The following is a 17,531-nucleotide window of genomic DNA, read 5'->3' as shown; positions in this document are numbered from 1 at the left end:
GCCCCGCCCCCTTGTCTGAGTCTGTCCAATCACAGCGCTGGACCCCGTGTTTATGTGAGAGTGCAAAGACAATGTTAAACGCAGCAAAATGGACACAACGAGCACTGAGAAATAAGAGTAATGAGTAAAATCAGAGAAGAAAGAGAACCAAGGGAAAATGGCTAAAACCAGAGCTTCTGCTCCTCGCTCCTCACTGCTGTGCGCTCGGGGTCGGGGTGAACAGCGAGCGGCTCATTATCATTTAAAGGAACAGATGCTGAAAGAGGGTGTTCTGAACAGGGCTGTTTAGACAGGGGGAGAACACTGTTGTGGGGCTCGTGGGGTTTGGACCAAAGCAGGTCACAGACGTTTCATTAAGAAACAGAACTGTGTTCCACTGTGGAGAAGAGGACAGATTTGCACCCGCTCTGAGCCATTCTCTCAAGCTTAGCTCCTGATTTTGCGTCCCCCTGTGAGCTGTCATGAGGGTGTTTCTGTTGTTGTTGTAATACATTTTTATTTTGTGAATTTCAGGGTCTAATGCCGCCTCACTCTCAGCCCCAGCATCATGATCCTCCACCTTCGCATCACCCTTTGCACCACCAGCAGCAGCAGCAGCAGCACAGGCAAGACCTACCGCCTCACGGTCACCTACAGGCGCACCCTCCTCCTCCTCATCATCATAATCAGCACCAACAGCAGCACGAACCACATCAGCAACATCTGCACCACCAGCGCCAGCCCGGAGAGCAGCATCCCATCATGAACCTCTCCCACTCGCCCTTCCGCCAGCCCCTGCAGGGAGGCCCCCGTGCGCCACAGCAGCGCAGCCAGAACGGCCAGCAGCGCAACAACCTGGGACGAATGAGGATGGTGAGACTCTTCAGAGACTGCTGAGTGGTTGATCCCTATATATAAATAATGTAGGGGTTTGTATGAATGGATCAGGCACAGCTGTGACTGCTGGAGTTTTTAAAGCCCATTTTCTAAAATGTCCTCCCAGCAAAAATCCACACTTCATAAAGTACACACTGTGTCTTATAGCCACGCCTCCATCCATCAATTAACATCAAATTTTCACAGTTTTAACATCAATGTGATCAACATTGAGACTTTAACACACACTGAACTCGTCTGGCAGAGAGTACACACACTGCGCTGTTCATCACTAAAAGCAGTTTGTGCCGAACAGACTTAAGATGGAGGCTAAAGTAAAAGAAATCTAAAATCTTCAGAATAATTTAATGAATTTTAAATTCAACGTTCAATCAGTTTCTCAGTTTTTCATGTGGGGGTCCTAGGCATTTGAAGAACAGGGAGAAAGTGGAGGAAACAGACGTATGCAGAGCGACGGATGGACTACGGTCTGTAATTGTACAACTACAAAAGATATTCTTGTCTCTGTGTTTGCAGGCATCTCCCTCTTCCCTGCAGCAGCTTCAGAGTCCTCAGAGAAACAGCAATCTTCGAGAGCTGCCAATTGCCCCCGGCAACATTGCTACCCGCCCCCCAACACCTGCCAGCCAGATGAGGCCCGTTACCAGGGCAACACAGGAGATGAAACCAGAAGTTAGACCTGGACAGGGTGTGGCCGTCGGAGCTGTAGGGCGAGGGCGAGGGGGCGTCACTAAAGCAGCAACGCCTTCAGCACCTGCAGAGACGAGTAAACAAGCCCCGCCCACTCAGCCTAGCACATCTGTACAGGTAAACCACCCAAGCACACCTGTACGGGTAAACTGCCCAAGCACACCTGTACAGGTAAACTGCCCAGAAATTCTTCAACACATTTAAACAAAGGTGATGTGTGTTTACATAGTGGTGTGTTTGTGTGTGTATCCAGGACCCAGACGAGGACGAGGAGACGCGTCTGTACCGTCTGAAGATCGAGGAGCAGAAGCGTCTACGGGAGGAGATCCTGAAAAGGAAGGAGCTGCGCAGACAGATGCAGGCAGGCGTTCGCAAGAAGGAGCTTCTGGAGAGAATCGGGAATCAGAACCAAACCCAAACCCAGCCTCAGACTCAGACTGCCCTCACACATCCCAGCTCTGAGCCCCAGACTCCACCTCTCCCCATCCAGCCCATCCCCACCTTGCTCGCCCCAAACGGCCCCCCACAGGTCCCCACAGTTCCTCGGGCTCCCAACGTTAAAGCGCGGCTCCAGAGCTCCTGCCTGGAGCCCGGCACCAGCAAGCCTCAGCCCATCCCTCAGCTGCAGCTGCAGAAGAAAGCCCCCGCCCAACAGAACCCCCTCAGACAGGTAACACACACTAAGTATTAAGTATTAGCCTTAGTCTTAGTCTTTATACTGAAATGCAATTGTTTTAGTCTCGTTTTAGTCCATTAAAATAAAAAAAGGCTCATTTTAATTCTCGATTTTTAAACCTTTTGTTATTTTTACTAACGTTTCATAAACAATAGTTTAAACACTATATGAAATTTAAAAAACATTACACATCCAAAATTATGGAAGGAATTTGGCCACATTTTTATTTATTTATTTTTTTTCTGCAAATAAATTTTAATGTCGCAAACCGAGACTGAAGTGACTCCAAGAGGTTCAGCTCTCTGAATCATTAATTGAGCTCCAATGCTTTAAGAATCGCTTCTTTGGGAGTCAACACCTCTTCACCAAGTTTGTTTACACTGACTTTGTAAAACAGGGATGACAGCTTTGGACCCAGACTCTGAGAATAACTCAGAGTAACATCTGCCCCTTGATGCAGGACTGTGAGGAAGAAAGAGAACAAGAAGAAAAAGACAGAAATAGAGTTGACTCGTGCCATTTTAGACCAATTTTAGATTCCTTGTTTTTCCCCAGAGTCCTGCGACATGGCGGAAGATGCTGCGCAGTTTTTATTTTATTTTTTATTTTTTAAATTTTTTTGTTATCGTGCTCGACTTCAGATTATAATTATTTTTATTTGCCTTTTGTCTAGTTTTCTTTGTGAAGAGCAGATCATCAAAGAATATTATTCATCTTAGTTTCCATTAATGAAATGAACCCTTGTCAGAATTGGCTTTTCACACACGCTGTAAACTGTAAACACGACATAAGACACATCTGTAACATCTTTGTGTGTGAATAAACCCCTTCTTGTCTCTCAGTTCCCGAACCCTGTTGCGGACCCCCAGGCTCAGGCTCTCAGACCTGGGGCGAAGAGGACTGTGATGCAGAGAACGAACAGCGCCGGAGCCCCACTGGTTCCACAGAAAGTCAGACTGGTGAAAAGGCTCAGCGGGGTAAGAGCACCACGTCAGAATCAGAACTGAGCCTCATTTAGACTCAAAGTTAAAGCAACACTAAGTAAGATTTGGTGTTTTTGCTACTGGGCTCCCCCTTCAGTTGCAGGGTGTAATTAATTCACCGTGGTGATCCGATCATAAACGACGACCAAAACACGTGGCGTTTAAATGCGTATTCTGAACCTCTTCTGTGTTCTGATGCGTTCAAACCAGGGCGACCAATCGGAGCTTTACCACAATACACTGAAGCTCTTTTGCTAAAATACATCCATCGCCTGTGTTTTAAAGTTCACGTCCTTCTGGGTTTTCACTTCAACGTTCTGTGTTTGGAGGGAAAAAAGACAGCTTTTCAAATGACTCTTAAAAGTCACCAAAACTGCCAAAGGTTTGGGACGTTCAGGCTCTGTGACGTGACGCTCGGAGCCAACGTCTCTTTCTGACTGAATTAATCCATAACACACGCGCCCTGTCTCTCCGTCTCTCTGAGTAATGACACTCTTTACCTCTCCCCTCTTTCCAGAAATGGCAGGCGTTTCTTTAAGTCATTAAAGTGAGCCATCTGGCATTTGCTCTTAACAGTGAGTGACAACAGCTTTGAGCATCGTAAAGGGTTTGTGTCTTATTCCGTCAGGGCCTGCGGAGCCCCTGGAGAAGTTTATCTCGGGCTGTTAGGCGTCCTGAAAAATGACGGACGGAGGCTGGCATCTGGCCTTAATAGATTTCTTAACTGTGAAAAGGAGGCAGGGCTGAGGTGATTGAAGAGAGTTGTCCTTTTTTGGATACGTTTAGCCTTTTTGAAAGGAGTCAGTCCATCTTTCGGAGCTTCACAGCCTGGAGCGGAGGAACGTATTGGGATCCGATGAAGATAACTGTGTCAGCTGCGCTAATAGAAAGCTGCGGAGAGATGCGGGGCGAGAGAGAGAGAGAGAGAAGCAGATTCTCTCAATTCTCTCAATGGTGCCCAGAGACATGCTGCTGTCATGCTTGACAATGTTATCTCTGCTTGCCCCACTTTTTTTTTTTTTTAAACCCTCTCTTATGTGCTCTCTCTCTCTCTGTGTGTGTGTGTCTCTCTCTCTCTGCCTGTCACTGAGGTGCGTAAGAATAGGCGTCAATCTCAGGACAGGCTTGATTAATCTTCCTCCTCTTCTGCGTGGGTATCAGTGTAATTCCTGGCGAGAGCAGTGGAGAAAAAAGGAGATGGCAGTTTGGACGGACGGATTTAGATTGTTATTTATTTATTTATCTTCTCTTCCTTTCTCTCTCTCTCCCTGAGCTTAGCCTCCACTGATAAGAGCAAATTAAATTTTCATCAGGATGAATCCAAAGGCAGCACAATAGCAGGAAAGTGGGGGAAGGGAAGGCTATCACACCTCCACCTCCTCGCCCCCCAGAATAATGCAGCTTAGCATCCAACAGGGGTAATAAGACGCTCTGGATTTTCTGTTTTCTATTCAGCCGCATTAATCTATTACCCCCTCAGCTCCAGACGAACAGGAGGCAGAGGCAGAGACGGAGGTGGTGCACCTGCCTCACTGTTGTGGAGAGGAGTCAATAACAATGATTTTTAACCCAGGTTCCAGGGCTATATATCTTCAAGTCTAGTCTGAAGGTGATATTAGAGGAGCTGCTGGACTTTAGTTACATGTAGGGCCTCGTTCTCCTACAGAAGAGGTCCACAATCAGAGATTACCCCCCTCTCCTCACTCTTCTGTGATATGGAGCTCAGTTCAGATTCTTATTCTGCAGCGTTCTCTTCAAACTTTCGGTTCCACATTAACGCGTTCCATTTCATAACTCTCCGTTTGGAGCGTGACTCTGAAAAATGTATTTGAAGGGCCATGTTGCCCTCACACTTCACCCCACCGCTCTCTCCCAACAAGAACTGAGACCCCCCCACCACCACCACTAGGGGAAATAGAGGGTTGAATGTGATTAAAGTTGAGGAGAAGGTGGAGAACGTTAACTTTGTCTCAGCAAACAAAGATGCCCTGAGTCTAACAATGTGGGGGGGACTTCTTTCAGGGAGATGCAGACCCTCACACTGGAGCTCCACCCACATCTCTTCACCCACATCAGCCTCCGCCTCAGCCTCAGCCGGGTCGACCCGCCCCACAGCAGAGGATGGGAACCGCGAGGAAGGTCACCGTCACGACAGGAGGAGCTCAACCGCCACAGGAACCCGGGGCAGGGCCAGCAAACAGAGTATGACACACGCACACAGCTGTATTTACACATTCAGAGCCAGTACCCTCTTGTTACCCTAATGTGAGGATTTGATGGCATCCAGGGGAGCCTTATTAAAGTGAGTATCCAGTGGGGTCAGTACTGTCCTGTGGTGCAGTGGAACTGCGTTCTATGGCATGCAATACGTTTACATTACTTTTTTGTAGGCCTTTGTGTTGTTAGGAGTGAGCAGAGTCTTTCTGCCTGAGCTGGGACGGGAACCTGAGTTGTCATGGCACACTGAATCCTCCGACACCTGGCCTCACTGAGGTTTATGTAGCTGCCATCAAATGCTCACATCAGTGTTCTGCAGTCTGCGTCAGTGTTGAGTGCTCATGCATCTGTGATTCTCAGGTGGTGGTCTCAGGGCGAGGCAGAGGGCGTGGGGGTCCATTGGCTGGAAGAGGAGGAGGAGCAGCAGGAGGTGGTGGTGGAGGCGGAGGTGGGGGGAAGACGACGCTGCAGCAGAACAGAACAAACCTGAGGACCACAGAGTCTCAGAAAAGCACAGTCTCCATCGAGGGTCTGTCCACCACCACCACAGAAAAGCAGATCAAAAACCTGCTCAACTCCATCGGGCCTATACAGGTAGGTACACACACATACATTACATTTAATGTGATTGTACATACAGAAAAACGTCAACCACCTTAAATTTTAATGGAATCACTGGGCTGAAGGTTGAAACACATTCACACCTATGGACACATTTGAGTCGCCAATCCACCTACCAACATGTGTTTTTTGGAGCGTGGGAGGAAACTGGAGCACCCCGGAGGAAACCCACGCGCACACAGGGAGAACACACCAAACTCCAGGTTCCTGGAGCTGTGCGACTGACACACTACCCGCTTCAGAAACATGTTATTTTTAATACATTTTGCCTAATAGCCCTGTCTAGAAGTCTGGGTTTTGCAGAGCAGCCCACAGCATTGTAATCATCATATCTTTGTTTTAATTATTGTTGAAGGTCAATATTGTGTTCGAAAATAAATCTGTTTTGATGAATCTGACTGAATTAGGGGGATGTAAGGGATGTCCACACACTTTTGTCCATGCTGTAGGCAGGTGTGTTCAGTCCAGAGCTGAGGGCTGTGGTCACAGATACAGTAATCTGATTGACTGGTTGTTGCTAGGCAGAATCTGGAGACAAAGATGATTGGCCAGTGAGTTTTGTCGCCAGGGGAGGAGGGAGAATCTACTTTCTGACAGTGGAAAAAAAAAATCACACATGGTGCTCAGATACCGTGGGCTACACACACTCCTGTTGGTTTAACATCTTCTGAATACACAGCAGTCAAGTGTGTGAAGGCCCTGGACATTCTCCTGGCCTCTGCTGCCCTCTAGCTGTGGATAAGTGAACTGTGGACCCACTCTTACAGATGGACAACTCTCCGTTGGACACTTTGGCCCTCCTTTTCTTGCCGTTAGAGCATCTACTCTTGTGAGAAGGCTTTACATGACACGTTGGAGCATTGCTGTAAGGGTTTGATGGTATTCAGCCATTTAAAAACCCCAGGTGTGAACATCTGCTGATGATAGATGATTCATTACACCTCTCTATCTTGCCCAGAGGTCACACTTTCTCTGCTCCACCACTAGACATCCCACCGTGGTTTTATAAGGCTTGTGTGGCTGATTTATACAAATAAAGTCTTGAGTCAGCTGTGAATGATGTCATGCCCACAGCCCTGAGCTTGTTTTCTGGTTGCTCTGTGCAGATGTTTAAGATGCTCCCGGGTCAGAGGAAGGCGATTGCTAAGTTTGTGAACCCTCAGCACGCTCTGAGCTTCCAGCACAGCTTCCACAGGTCAGACAACGCTTTCTGCTTCTCTTTAAGTCCTGTGTTTATCATCAGAGATCAGTCTTCATGTGTAATTTACAATGTTTTACAGTTTTCATAATTATGTTTTAACAAAATAGTCTGTAAGGGAAGGGGTTACCCCGGTTTTTACCAGTATGCCATCCCCCAGTATTTTGCGAAATCCGTGTAAAGAAAGCCCACAGTTTCAGCTGCTAACTGGACTTAAGAAAAGGCTAGAGACAGGCACAAGCAAATTGCACTTTATTACAAAATGGGCAAAGTGGAAACTAGAAAAACAGCCAGAGAAATACTCTGTTGCACAGGACTAACAAATGGAGGGAAACAATGCTAGAATTCTGTACACATGAAGAAGAAGGAAAACTAGCCGGTTAATCTTCATCATTAGCATCCCACCTCCTTCACTGCTACAAGCGCCAACAGCTGCTGCGACCTGCTCCTAGGGCCACACTGTTTTCACCTGGGGCCTGTTAAACACACAACTGATATTACATTCACCTCAATTCTCGTATTTATTTATTTCAAAGCTTATTACCCATCAATCTTATGTTCTCATAAATGCATGAATGTATTCAGTTTTGGCTTTGTGTTTGTATTCTATAATATTTAGTAATTTTACTTTAACCTTTTATGTAACACATGAATATATAAGTAAAATGGCAACAAAATTGGAACTTTCACAGTTGGTATTTAGAGCTTTTTGGTTTGATGATGGGTGCAGAACCACTGACTTAATCAACTTTTAAACAGAGACATTTAGCTTCTATAACAGATTTAAATCAGAGGCAGTTGGAAACAGCGCTGTTTAAATGGCCACAACTTTGGCCACAAAGTGCTTAGAACTAAGCCCAGAGGGGATTGTATGTGGTGCAGAGGTCAAAACCTTAATCCTATCATCAGGACATCGAAGGTTTGATCCCCAGTGATGCATCAGACACCAAAGCGAAACCCAGTCCGAGAGTCAGTCGGCCTTGCTCTGCTCTTCTGGGTGTGGCAGTCTGTCCACTGATGCAGCCGACCTGGGCAGATGGCCCTCTTCTCCGGTGTGTTGGACTGTCCAGTGCCAGCGCAGCCCATTAAGAGGCGGCGGTGGACATCTTGTGACTCGGAGGAAGCAGATGCTTGTCCTAATCTCCCCATTTTGATGGCATGGCGTGTGATTGGGGGAACTGGAGACGACATATGGTGAAATTTGGCGTGAAATATGGGTGAAATTTGGCAAAACCCAGGGTACAGACATGTTACACATAAACATAAATAAAATATAGCTTAACATATAGAAAATAATAATCACAATTGTAATTAGGGCTGGACAATAATTCAATTTTGATATACGTTCAATAACAATATGATTTTTAAACACATTTTCAAGATTTCAGTGCACGTTATTTACAGCATCTGTCACTGACTGTTGGTCAATAGAGGGTTCAGCACTCAGTTTTAAAGTTAGTTTAAAAATATTAATATTGACAAAGCAGAGAGGTTATTTTTTGATGGTGATGTCGTGTTGCTTTCGGTTCTTGGCAGCTTTTCACATCGATATCTGAATGATATCGTATCGACCAAAACATATAGTGATATAAACGTTGGCCGTATCTTCCGACCCTGATCGTAATATTGTTCGGAAACTTCACTATTACAAAATTACTATGCCCTAAATTTGAGAGCGGATATTCACTTTGTGTTTAATCTCCAGTTAAAACGGTGTGCTTAGGGTCACTTACACCATGATCACATCTTCTGCTCACAACAGGCACATGATAGACCTTTCCCACATTGACGTGACCATAATCGAGGGCTGAGGGACCTCCACCCAGGAGCATGAAGAAGATGGAGTACCAGCTGGCTGCAGGAGGAAAGGAGGGAAAGCCTGAGGTTCGCTGTAAATCATTCACAACACTCAAAACCAACCGGAACGGAGGAGGAGAAGGAAAAGCAGAAATGTCAGCGTGTTCTGCCCAGTCTGGGACAAGGACAAAACTGTCACGGCCGTAGAGCGCCCTCTTCTGTCAATAGTAGTGATGTACTCTAGCAGTTAACCCTCAGAACAGAGAAAGAGGAAGGACCATAAGGGGGAGTTGTGGTGTCTGAAGGGGATGTGCTTGTTGACTGTTTGATAAATTAACTGAGACGGACAGTACTGAAATGCGTAGGCAGCGGCGCTAGATAATAGTTGCTCCCATCTTTAGGTCGGGACGGTCAGGAGAGAAACTCCTGGACACATGTGCTTCTGTAATCTGGGTTGTGTCCGTTTCTGGGGTCAGGGGGTGTGTAGTGAAACTGGAGAATACATGGTGATACTCATTGCCACCAGCAGAGGGCAGCGTATGAATGTAAATATAACAGGAGAGTGGAGCCCTGAGGCTCAGTGTATGTTTTTACTCCTATTGATATTAAGACGCTGAAGGATTAAGCCTAGTTTTGGGCTGCTGGTGGGAACCTTTCAACTTAGTCCTGTCTAGTCCAAGACTAGGCGTAGTCCCCTTCTGGAAAACGTCCCCTGTGAGTTTTGTAAGATGCTCTCATGACGTTTCAGAGGGCCATCAGTTTATATTCCTTTATTTAGGGACTAGATTTCCACTCAAAAGGATTAAGCCTAGTCCTGAGCTGCCTGTTTATTCTTGGTTTGGTGGGAAACATCCATCCTAATTCCTGTCTAGTCTAAGACTAGGCCTAAACCATTTCTGAAAAAGGTCAGAGTGATATTTGTCGGACATTGCCATGAAGTATTTGGAGGCTGTAAGCATATATCTGTTGAGTTTGAGGGGAATTTCTTTTTATGCAGTGTCCAGTTTAGCGTCAGCAGCTTAGTTCTCTGTGCAGTATCATGTTTTTAATTAGATCTCATTTTAATTCTGCGCTATGAGGGGATAATGTTTATTTTATTGTAATAATAACAACACAGGGTTGTGTTTTGTTTTTGTTTTGTTTTTTTTATTTGTTGTTTTTGTTTTCTTCCCTGTACTTGTTTTCTCTCTATTTTCTCAGCTTCCACTAGAGGGCGGTAGTCTCATGTAGTCTGCGTGTTCAGTTCAAGTCTTGTCTCTGGCCTGTGGGGGGGTGGTGTAAAAAGACAAGGCTTAGGTTCATTACTCATCTCCCTGTCGGACTGTTCACGCCTGGTCGTTTTGCGAGACCGGTTTATGGATTATAACTTGGTTCAGGTTTAGCTTCTGATGCAAGTGTAGAAGGAAACATGCAAATCAGCCCCAAGACGAGTCTCCTGATTGGTGTTGGAGTGTGCGGTACAGGCAGGGGTTGGAGGTTTGCTCAGGTTTTGGGCGGGGTGTAAATGGGTTGTATTTGGGCGTGGTCTGTTTTTTTAATTGGATGGGGTTTATGTTGTTTTGGGTGGGGCTTGTGTTTGGGGCGGGGTTTAGGGCTTTTATTATGCTGGGTTTTCGTTATATTGGATGGGGATTTGTCTGTTGGGTGGAGATTGGGTTATTATGGGGTGGGGTTTACATCGTACATACAATGTGTTTTTGTTTGATTGTTTTGTTGATAGATTTAAGTTGTTTAGCTTGTGTTGGGGGGTGGGGGCAGTGTTTTTATTTTACGTTATTGTATTACACTCCTAAAAGTGCTACAATAGGTTCTGTCACCGATGCCATAGAAGAACCACTAACGGTTTCATAAAGAACTGTTTTCTCTGATTTGTTTAAATGGGTGTCGACTTTAAGATTGAGTGATGGATTTTTAAACCTTTTTAAGGTTCTTCACATGCACTTCTTCAACAAAAATGGTTGTTTACAGAACCGAAAGTGGTTCTTCAATGGCATCGCTCAAAAAAACGTTATTTTTAAGAGTGTCGGTGGGTTTTTTTGGTTGTTGAAGTTGTATTGGTGACGAGTGCCTTTACCTTGGTGTGCGTCCATTTAAACTGTGTCTCCTGATCACACGAGCATCGTCTCAAACCGAACATAATCCTGATGCTCACCGCCTCGTGAAACGACCAGCTGTGGACGGGTCTGTGCTCGGGGGGGGCGTTACTGCTGTAGTGGTCTAAGTCTCCTGTGATGTCCAGTCTGTGATAAGGTGGAGCCGCGCTGTGGAATCTGGTTTAAATAAGACAGGATTAACAGGAGCCCGATTGCATCTTTAACTCTCTCTTTATTCCCCCACTGTTTTTACATCCAAACACACTCTCTCTCTCTCTTTCTTTCTTTCTCTAGCTCGCTCTCTCGCTCTCCTCCCCCAGTATGAATCCAACTCACTTTGCTTTCATCCGCATCATCGGCATGTTTTCTTTTCCACGTTTACCCTCCTGCCATTTCACACCCTCCCTGCTTCTTCTTCTCTGCCGTCCTTCGCATTCCTCCGAGCTCTGTCCTTTTTCCTTTGCTTCCTCTTCGTCCAAATGTAGAAATGAGAAAAAAGATGGGAGCAGCTATTATCAGCGTTGCGATCATGTAAATAATGGTGACCATAGTCCTGTTCATCAATTTGCTGTGTTTGAAGCAGGCTCCGACGTCTGCAGCATGCACTTCTGTTTTCGGGGGGTGGGAGGGGTTTCCTTTTTTTTGTTTTGTTTTGTTACGTTATTGTTGTTTTATTATTGAGGGGTTTTCTTTTGTATGACAAACATCCGACTGTTTTACACGTTCCTACCTTCTGTTGATGATGAAAAGCGGCCACCTTTTTTTTGGCCGGCTTCTCGTTTGAAGACGTTTTAAAGATTGAAAAATAAAAGATGGTCATGTGTGTACCGTGACAGAGCGAGGTACATGAAGCCAGTCTTAACCTCAGCCCAAAAACCCTAGCCTGTCTCGTTCTTGTGTGTAGACCCTGAACCGTGCCTTTGTCTAATCCCAGTTTTAGACTCTGACCTTTTAAGAACCTGGTTTTGAAATGTCCAGCAGATGTTCACCTGCTGAAACCTGTCTGTGTGAGGTTTAAAGAAAAGCCCAGCTGAAATGTGAAAATGCTTTATTTGGGATTAGCCATAGGACCTAGGAGTTTAGGAGTTGAGATTTAAGGTGGTCTTGGGTCTGAGATCCTCTTTTAAGATCCTCCCGGGTGCATGTTTAACATATTTGTCCACAGGTGTTTCTTAACTCTCTGGTACATTATTGGTGACCTGTCAGATGTTATAAATGATACACCTACCTCACTCAACAGTGTTTTTACAATGGTGTAAAGTGCTTAAGCCCCTCCCTCTTTGTATACTGTTCATGTTGATGTTGGAATTATTTATTTTCCTTTGTTTAGACCTAACCTCACCTCGTCTTCAACCCCTGACCTGGGGGCCACAAATGATTTGTTTGATTGTTTTCATCGAAAATGTGTTCGCATACTTTGTTCATGAGTAAATCCCATGGATTTGAATGAGTATCAGCCGTGCTGAGCCATGTCACATGATAAACGTGGCTTAAACTTAAGCTGTTTTAAACAAGGCTTTGGTCTTGAGTTAGAAACAGGTTCATGTTGGACCTTGGAGTAACTTCAGGTGAAGTTTATGGATCCGTTTAATTCACAAGCAGCTGCATGTTGTGTGGAGATGTAGGTCTGTAATTGCTGTGATACCTTAGTGTCAGTTTCTCGGACTTAAATTAAGCCTAGTCTCAGCATTTGGAATCAAGGTTCTGTCTTGTGAAAGGACTAGGCTTAATCCGTGTCCGGGGGATGGCGTTTTTGACTTCAGACGTGGCTCTGTTGAATGTGCGCTAGTTTCCAGAGTTTCACATGATTCCTCTGTAATCCACAAAGCCTTGCATTTCAGGGACACAATCAAGAGTTTTCTCCACGACCTGCTGTGGAGGAGGAACCTGAGCCCAAGCTGCTGCCCGACTCCGGTTCTAAACTGGTTCTTCTCTTCCAGGTCCCGAGACTCGCGAAGGAGGGTTATTCATAATCGTCAAACATCATTTTTATTTACTGCTATCAAACCAGAGACAGACAGACACACAGCCCGAGGTTAAACTCCACCAGACGCTACTTTTGTACATCTGTTGACAGCTTCATCGACCGCAGACAGTGGGATGTTTCTCCTGTTATGAAAAACCCTCCTTCAGTTCCTGCTCCTCTAACCTCTTGTCTGTCCACAGCCCAGCGCCGGACGCTGCCTCTTTTAACACGTCTACGTTTTTCAACAGGTTCCTGTGGGCAGAACTCTCTCTCTCTCTCTCTTTCTCTCTCTCTCTCTCTCTCTCTCTCTCTGCCACCGCTAGCTGCTGGATGTCTGCTCTTCATTTTTTTTTTTTTTTATTGACTTGAACATTGCACCTCTTTTATATTGAGCAGGGAGGACGTCTCGTCTGGATTTCCTTTGTTTGTTTTCCCCCCAAATCCACGGACTACTATTTCGCACCACTGAGAACGGGGTTCCAGAGTTCAGAAACTTGTGCCAAAGCCCCCTCTGAGCTGTATGCGCAGTCTTATCTGTTATATGCGCAACGTCTGCCTTGTTTTTTGGGACTAAGAACCACAAAAAAAGGGATGGGGAAGGGATGGCCTCCTTTCCTCGGATTCGCTGCAGGAGACGTGTGTTGTACACCCTGAGCGGTTCTTGATCACTGTGTTTACCGATCTGAAGCGAGATGTTCACTGTACGTGGACGTTAAGTCCTCTGGATGTTTGTTCATGACTTTGTATTGAATCCAGAATGAAAACCAGTGTCTGTAAATCATCAAATCAAAAATGCAATAAAAGCAATCTCTGAGTTTTGTGTCTGCACTTCTGTTGAATCCTTTCTGCTGTTCAGGCTTTTGTTAATGTTTGTGCACCGCCTTTCACAAGAAACTACAGAGAAGGCATGGGGTGGCGCCTGTGCAGGAGATGAAAGGAATTCTCTGGGACATTATCGGCTCTATTCACACAAGAACTCGCTCTGACTTTACCCAGCTTGTACTAGGGCGGTCACAAATGACTGGGACAAATGTCACATGCAGCTTCTGGGTTACTGTACATGTGTGTAAAGGTCTTGAGTGTTTGAATCATGCATGTTAGGGGACGGGGTGAGGACAAGTGCAGGAGAATCATTAGTAAACAAACATTCACCTTAAGCCAAACATGGACAGCTTATGGGGAACCTACACAACTCCACTCTGTTTTTCTGCTTCTCCATCAGGTAAATCTGGCCCTGGTCCTGGAACCGGCTCATGTTTTTAGTCCCTGTTCTCACATGATTCCAACCCGAACGGAGTAGTTACTAAATGTGACGTGTAATACCTGCAGAGGGCTGAAAGGCCAGAGATTGAAATGCAGAGCTCCAGCACAAACTCGCTGCTTGTAAAATCTCTGACGTTACAGCAACTTTACATTAGTTTTTATCTGACTCTCAGTGGCAGTTTGTAACATTCCCCTGAGGGGTTTTTGAAGAGGTTCAGACGCTCCTTGGGTTGGTATCCGGTGAAAATCTCCAGTGAAAGCCGAACAAGAAAAACTGATCTGTGAGAACGGGGGGCGGAGCTGTGTTCAGTCCAAACAACAACAGGCCAATAGACGATGAGTAAACTGCGCCTGACTTTACCGCCTGCGTTGTTGTGGATTTCAAAGCCGGCTGTTCCAGTTAGAGATGGGGATTCATGATGTCGCTGCCTCCATTTTGTGGGGGAGCTGTGGGAGTGGAACAATGATCAACTAAAAGAGTCGAGCTGTTCTCAAGCAGCGGAAAAGCACCATTAGTCTCAGGGAGCCGCTGCGAAGAAAGTCTGGTACAGGGCAGGCCTCATGTCCATGTCCTGTTCCCTTTTCCCTTGTACTGCTGGTTATGGAGAGTCCTGCTCACCACGGTATAATGGCTCCAAATGCAGACAGAGCATTCCAGAAGCCCAAGATTTGCAGAAAGTGGTGGTGTTGCCTGTGTCCCATTGGGGTCCCGAGTCACTTCTCAACTCCAAGCGCTGGAGAGAGAGTCCTTCACTGAATACACCCGGCACACTAGGGGCAGTGAGTGCAAACACAGTTGGGGCACAGACACCTTGTCGCACACTGGGGCCACTTGGCACTCCCCTACAGGCTTCCTGACATTTATGATTATCGAACCCACAACCTTCTGGTACCTCTGACCTTTAGGCACAGACACCCTCGACTTTATTTAGAGCAGAGTTCCTCTCCGCAGATCAGACTGTTGTTTAGATGAGCTGTTAGATTTTGTAGATTAGTGTAATTTACTGTGTCTCAGTGACTCTCGGACTGCTGGGCGTCTCCAAACCATCTGTGCAGGAGACGGAGAAATCGTACGAACATCAGATGTCCGCTCTCATCATTCTGGGATGGCGCTATTTGTCAGGACTCTGACAAGTCTCAGAAACAGGAGGTACGAGGATATTGTTAGTGGCTGCGTCTAGACAGCGGTGGTGGACTGACCCCTCTGTTTGTCCACATTCTTTGGCGGCAGCAAAGGCGAGGCGGTGCTGTGCCTCTTAGGTAAATGTTTATTTGAGATGAGTGAGTGAAATTTTTCTGGAGTTACGCATGCTGTTTTTTTTCTCCTCCTGCCCCTCGCAGGACTGAGTTGGGTATTTATTTATTTTTTTTTTCTGCTGGTGTTTGCGGATGTCAGCGAGCGTTTGCTGAAGGTTCCTCGGTTTTCTCTGCAGCCGTGGGGATTAGGGCGGGTTTATTTACCTGCGAGGGAGGAATGCTTTCGCCTGGACGCTTTTGTATCAGAGCGAAGGCCCAAGGTCAGGGAGCTCAGGCTGAATGGGGTTGAAGGAAAACCTGCACACAAAGCTGAAGGCCTCTTGAGAGCCGTCCGAGGAATTTGTGTTCGTGTTGCGACACAGTTTAAAAAGCTCCTTTCATTTCTTTCCACACACTCTCTCACACACACACACACACACACACACAGAGGGACTAATGAACCGAGAGTCTGCTAATGAGCTTGTGCTTTGGCACTAACAACTAAACAACTAATGGCTAATAAGTGTTTTCCTTCAGGATCCACGCCTGGGAAGGTTCTTGAAAATTCTTCAAAGTTTATTGAGTTTTGGGGTGTTTTTTTCTAAAACTAATCATTTTTTAACATCAGCAACAGGATTTTGAAACTAATCCTGCTTTACACTCCTCTGGCCTGCACTTGGCATTGACCAGAGTGATTTTGGCCTTCACTACCATCACTTCCCATGCTTTAAAGGAACTCTGTAATATTTTTACATTAAAATGACAGCTTCAGTTTGTTGTGATCCTCCATTGAGCTGTAACAGGGAGAAAAGGGTTAATATGCTTGCTCCCCTGGGCTCAGCACTACAGAAACTGTCAGAGCACGCTTCTCTTATAGAACCAGGTCAGAACACGCGCCGCTGAAAGAGTTAACTCCGCTCTGATAGAACCGGGTCAGAACACAGACCTCTCACTTCCACTTAGACCACCACTGCAGTGCCCAATTTTGTCCTCTAGAGGGCATTGGTGGATAATTATTTCCACACAATCAACGCTCCACTGTCATTTTCCCTTTTATTTGGATTCGTCTGTACGCCAGAACTTAAGAAATGGGATCTGCGTGGGTTCTCAATGTGGACACCTATTCCTCTGACTGCTTGTTAGAACATTTCTGTGAAGGTTTGATGGACACAAACGAGTACAGGTGTAAATATGCACTGGATGATACGTTCTGTCCCTTCAGCTCGTCCTAAACCTTTGGGATGGGGGGGGGGGGGGGCATGCTGGTGTTCCCAGTAAACATTTAGCCGTTGATTCAACGTTGAAATAACGTAATGACTGCCGTCTAATCAACGTTCTCTTAAGGTTGAAAATAAAAGTTGAAAAGACGACTATTGGACATATTTTGGACGTCCATTGACGTTATTGATTGGTCACCATTTAACTAACTTATTAAGATGGATTTTAGACGTCCATTGACGTTTAAAATATGACATTGACGGACAGACTACTTTTAGACCTATTTTGAACGTCCAGGGACGTTCCTTGTTTACTGGGTTAGGATCATGCGCAGCTGCTCCAGAGCATCCTATTTCATGTCATGTCGTTCATACACGGTCAGTACCAGCAGGAGAGGGTCTGAACTAGTTCTCTTGTACGTTCTTAGAAATGTGGGTTCTTCAAGGGTTCTAGATTAAAAAAACCATGAGTTCAGAATTAAGTGTTTGTTGTTTTTTACTTGGAGAGATGTTGTCTCAGGTGAGTTGGAGGGGTTGTATGTGATTCTTCGTTTTGAAATTGGTTCTGCGGGGCCCCAGAATGCTCCAGCTTGTACTGATATTGGAGAACACAATTGGTAGAACCACGTACATGCAGCACATTTTTCGTCCGTTTTACAGTGCAAAAATATGTGAGCTCACGGGTTTTGATATAAGTA

At 45.7% G+C, this 17,531-nt stretch overlaps 1 protein-coding gene across 1 annotated transcript in view; it reads left to right on the top strand.

Annotated features, from left to right (window-relative positions):
• Positions 1 to 10,600, top strand: part of rbm33a (RNA binding motif protein 33a) — a 28,569-nt gene extending 17,969 nt beyond the window's left edge. Inside the window, exons 13-20 of the mRNA XM_066681912.1 lie at positions 514 to 852; positions 1,393 to 1,683; positions 1,820 to 2,236; positions 3,085 to 3,219; positions 5,248 to 5,427; positions 5,803 to 6,036; positions 7,170 to 7,258; positions 9,024 to 10,600. Coding sequence (XP_066538009.1) covers positions 514 to 852; positions 1,393 to 1,683; positions 1,820 to 2,236; positions 3,085 to 3,219; positions 5,248 to 5,427; positions 5,803 to 6,036; positions 7,170 to 7,258; positions 9,024 to 9,072 — 1,734 coding nt within the window. The 3' untranslated portion in view covers positions 9,073 to 10,600. The remainder of the gene's footprint in view (positions 1 to 513; positions 853 to 1,392; positions 1,684 to 1,819; positions 2,237 to 3,084; positions 3,220 to 5,247; positions 5,428 to 5,802; positions 6,037 to 7,169; positions 7,259 to 9,023) is intronic.
• Positions 10,601 to 17,531: the final 6,931 nt, after the last annotated feature.

Source organism: Hoplias malabaricus, chromosome 9 (genome assembly GCF_029633855.1).
Source record: "Hoplias malabaricus isolate fHopMal1 chromosome 9, fHopMal1.hap1, whole genome shotgun sequence".
NCBI classification, from domain to species: domain Eukaryota; kingdom Metazoa; phylum Chordata; class Actinopteri; order Characiformes; family Erythrinidae; genus Hoplias; species Hoplias malabaricus.
Note: the sequence above shows the minus strand (reverse complement) of the source record. Positions and strands in the feature narration are given on the sequence as shown.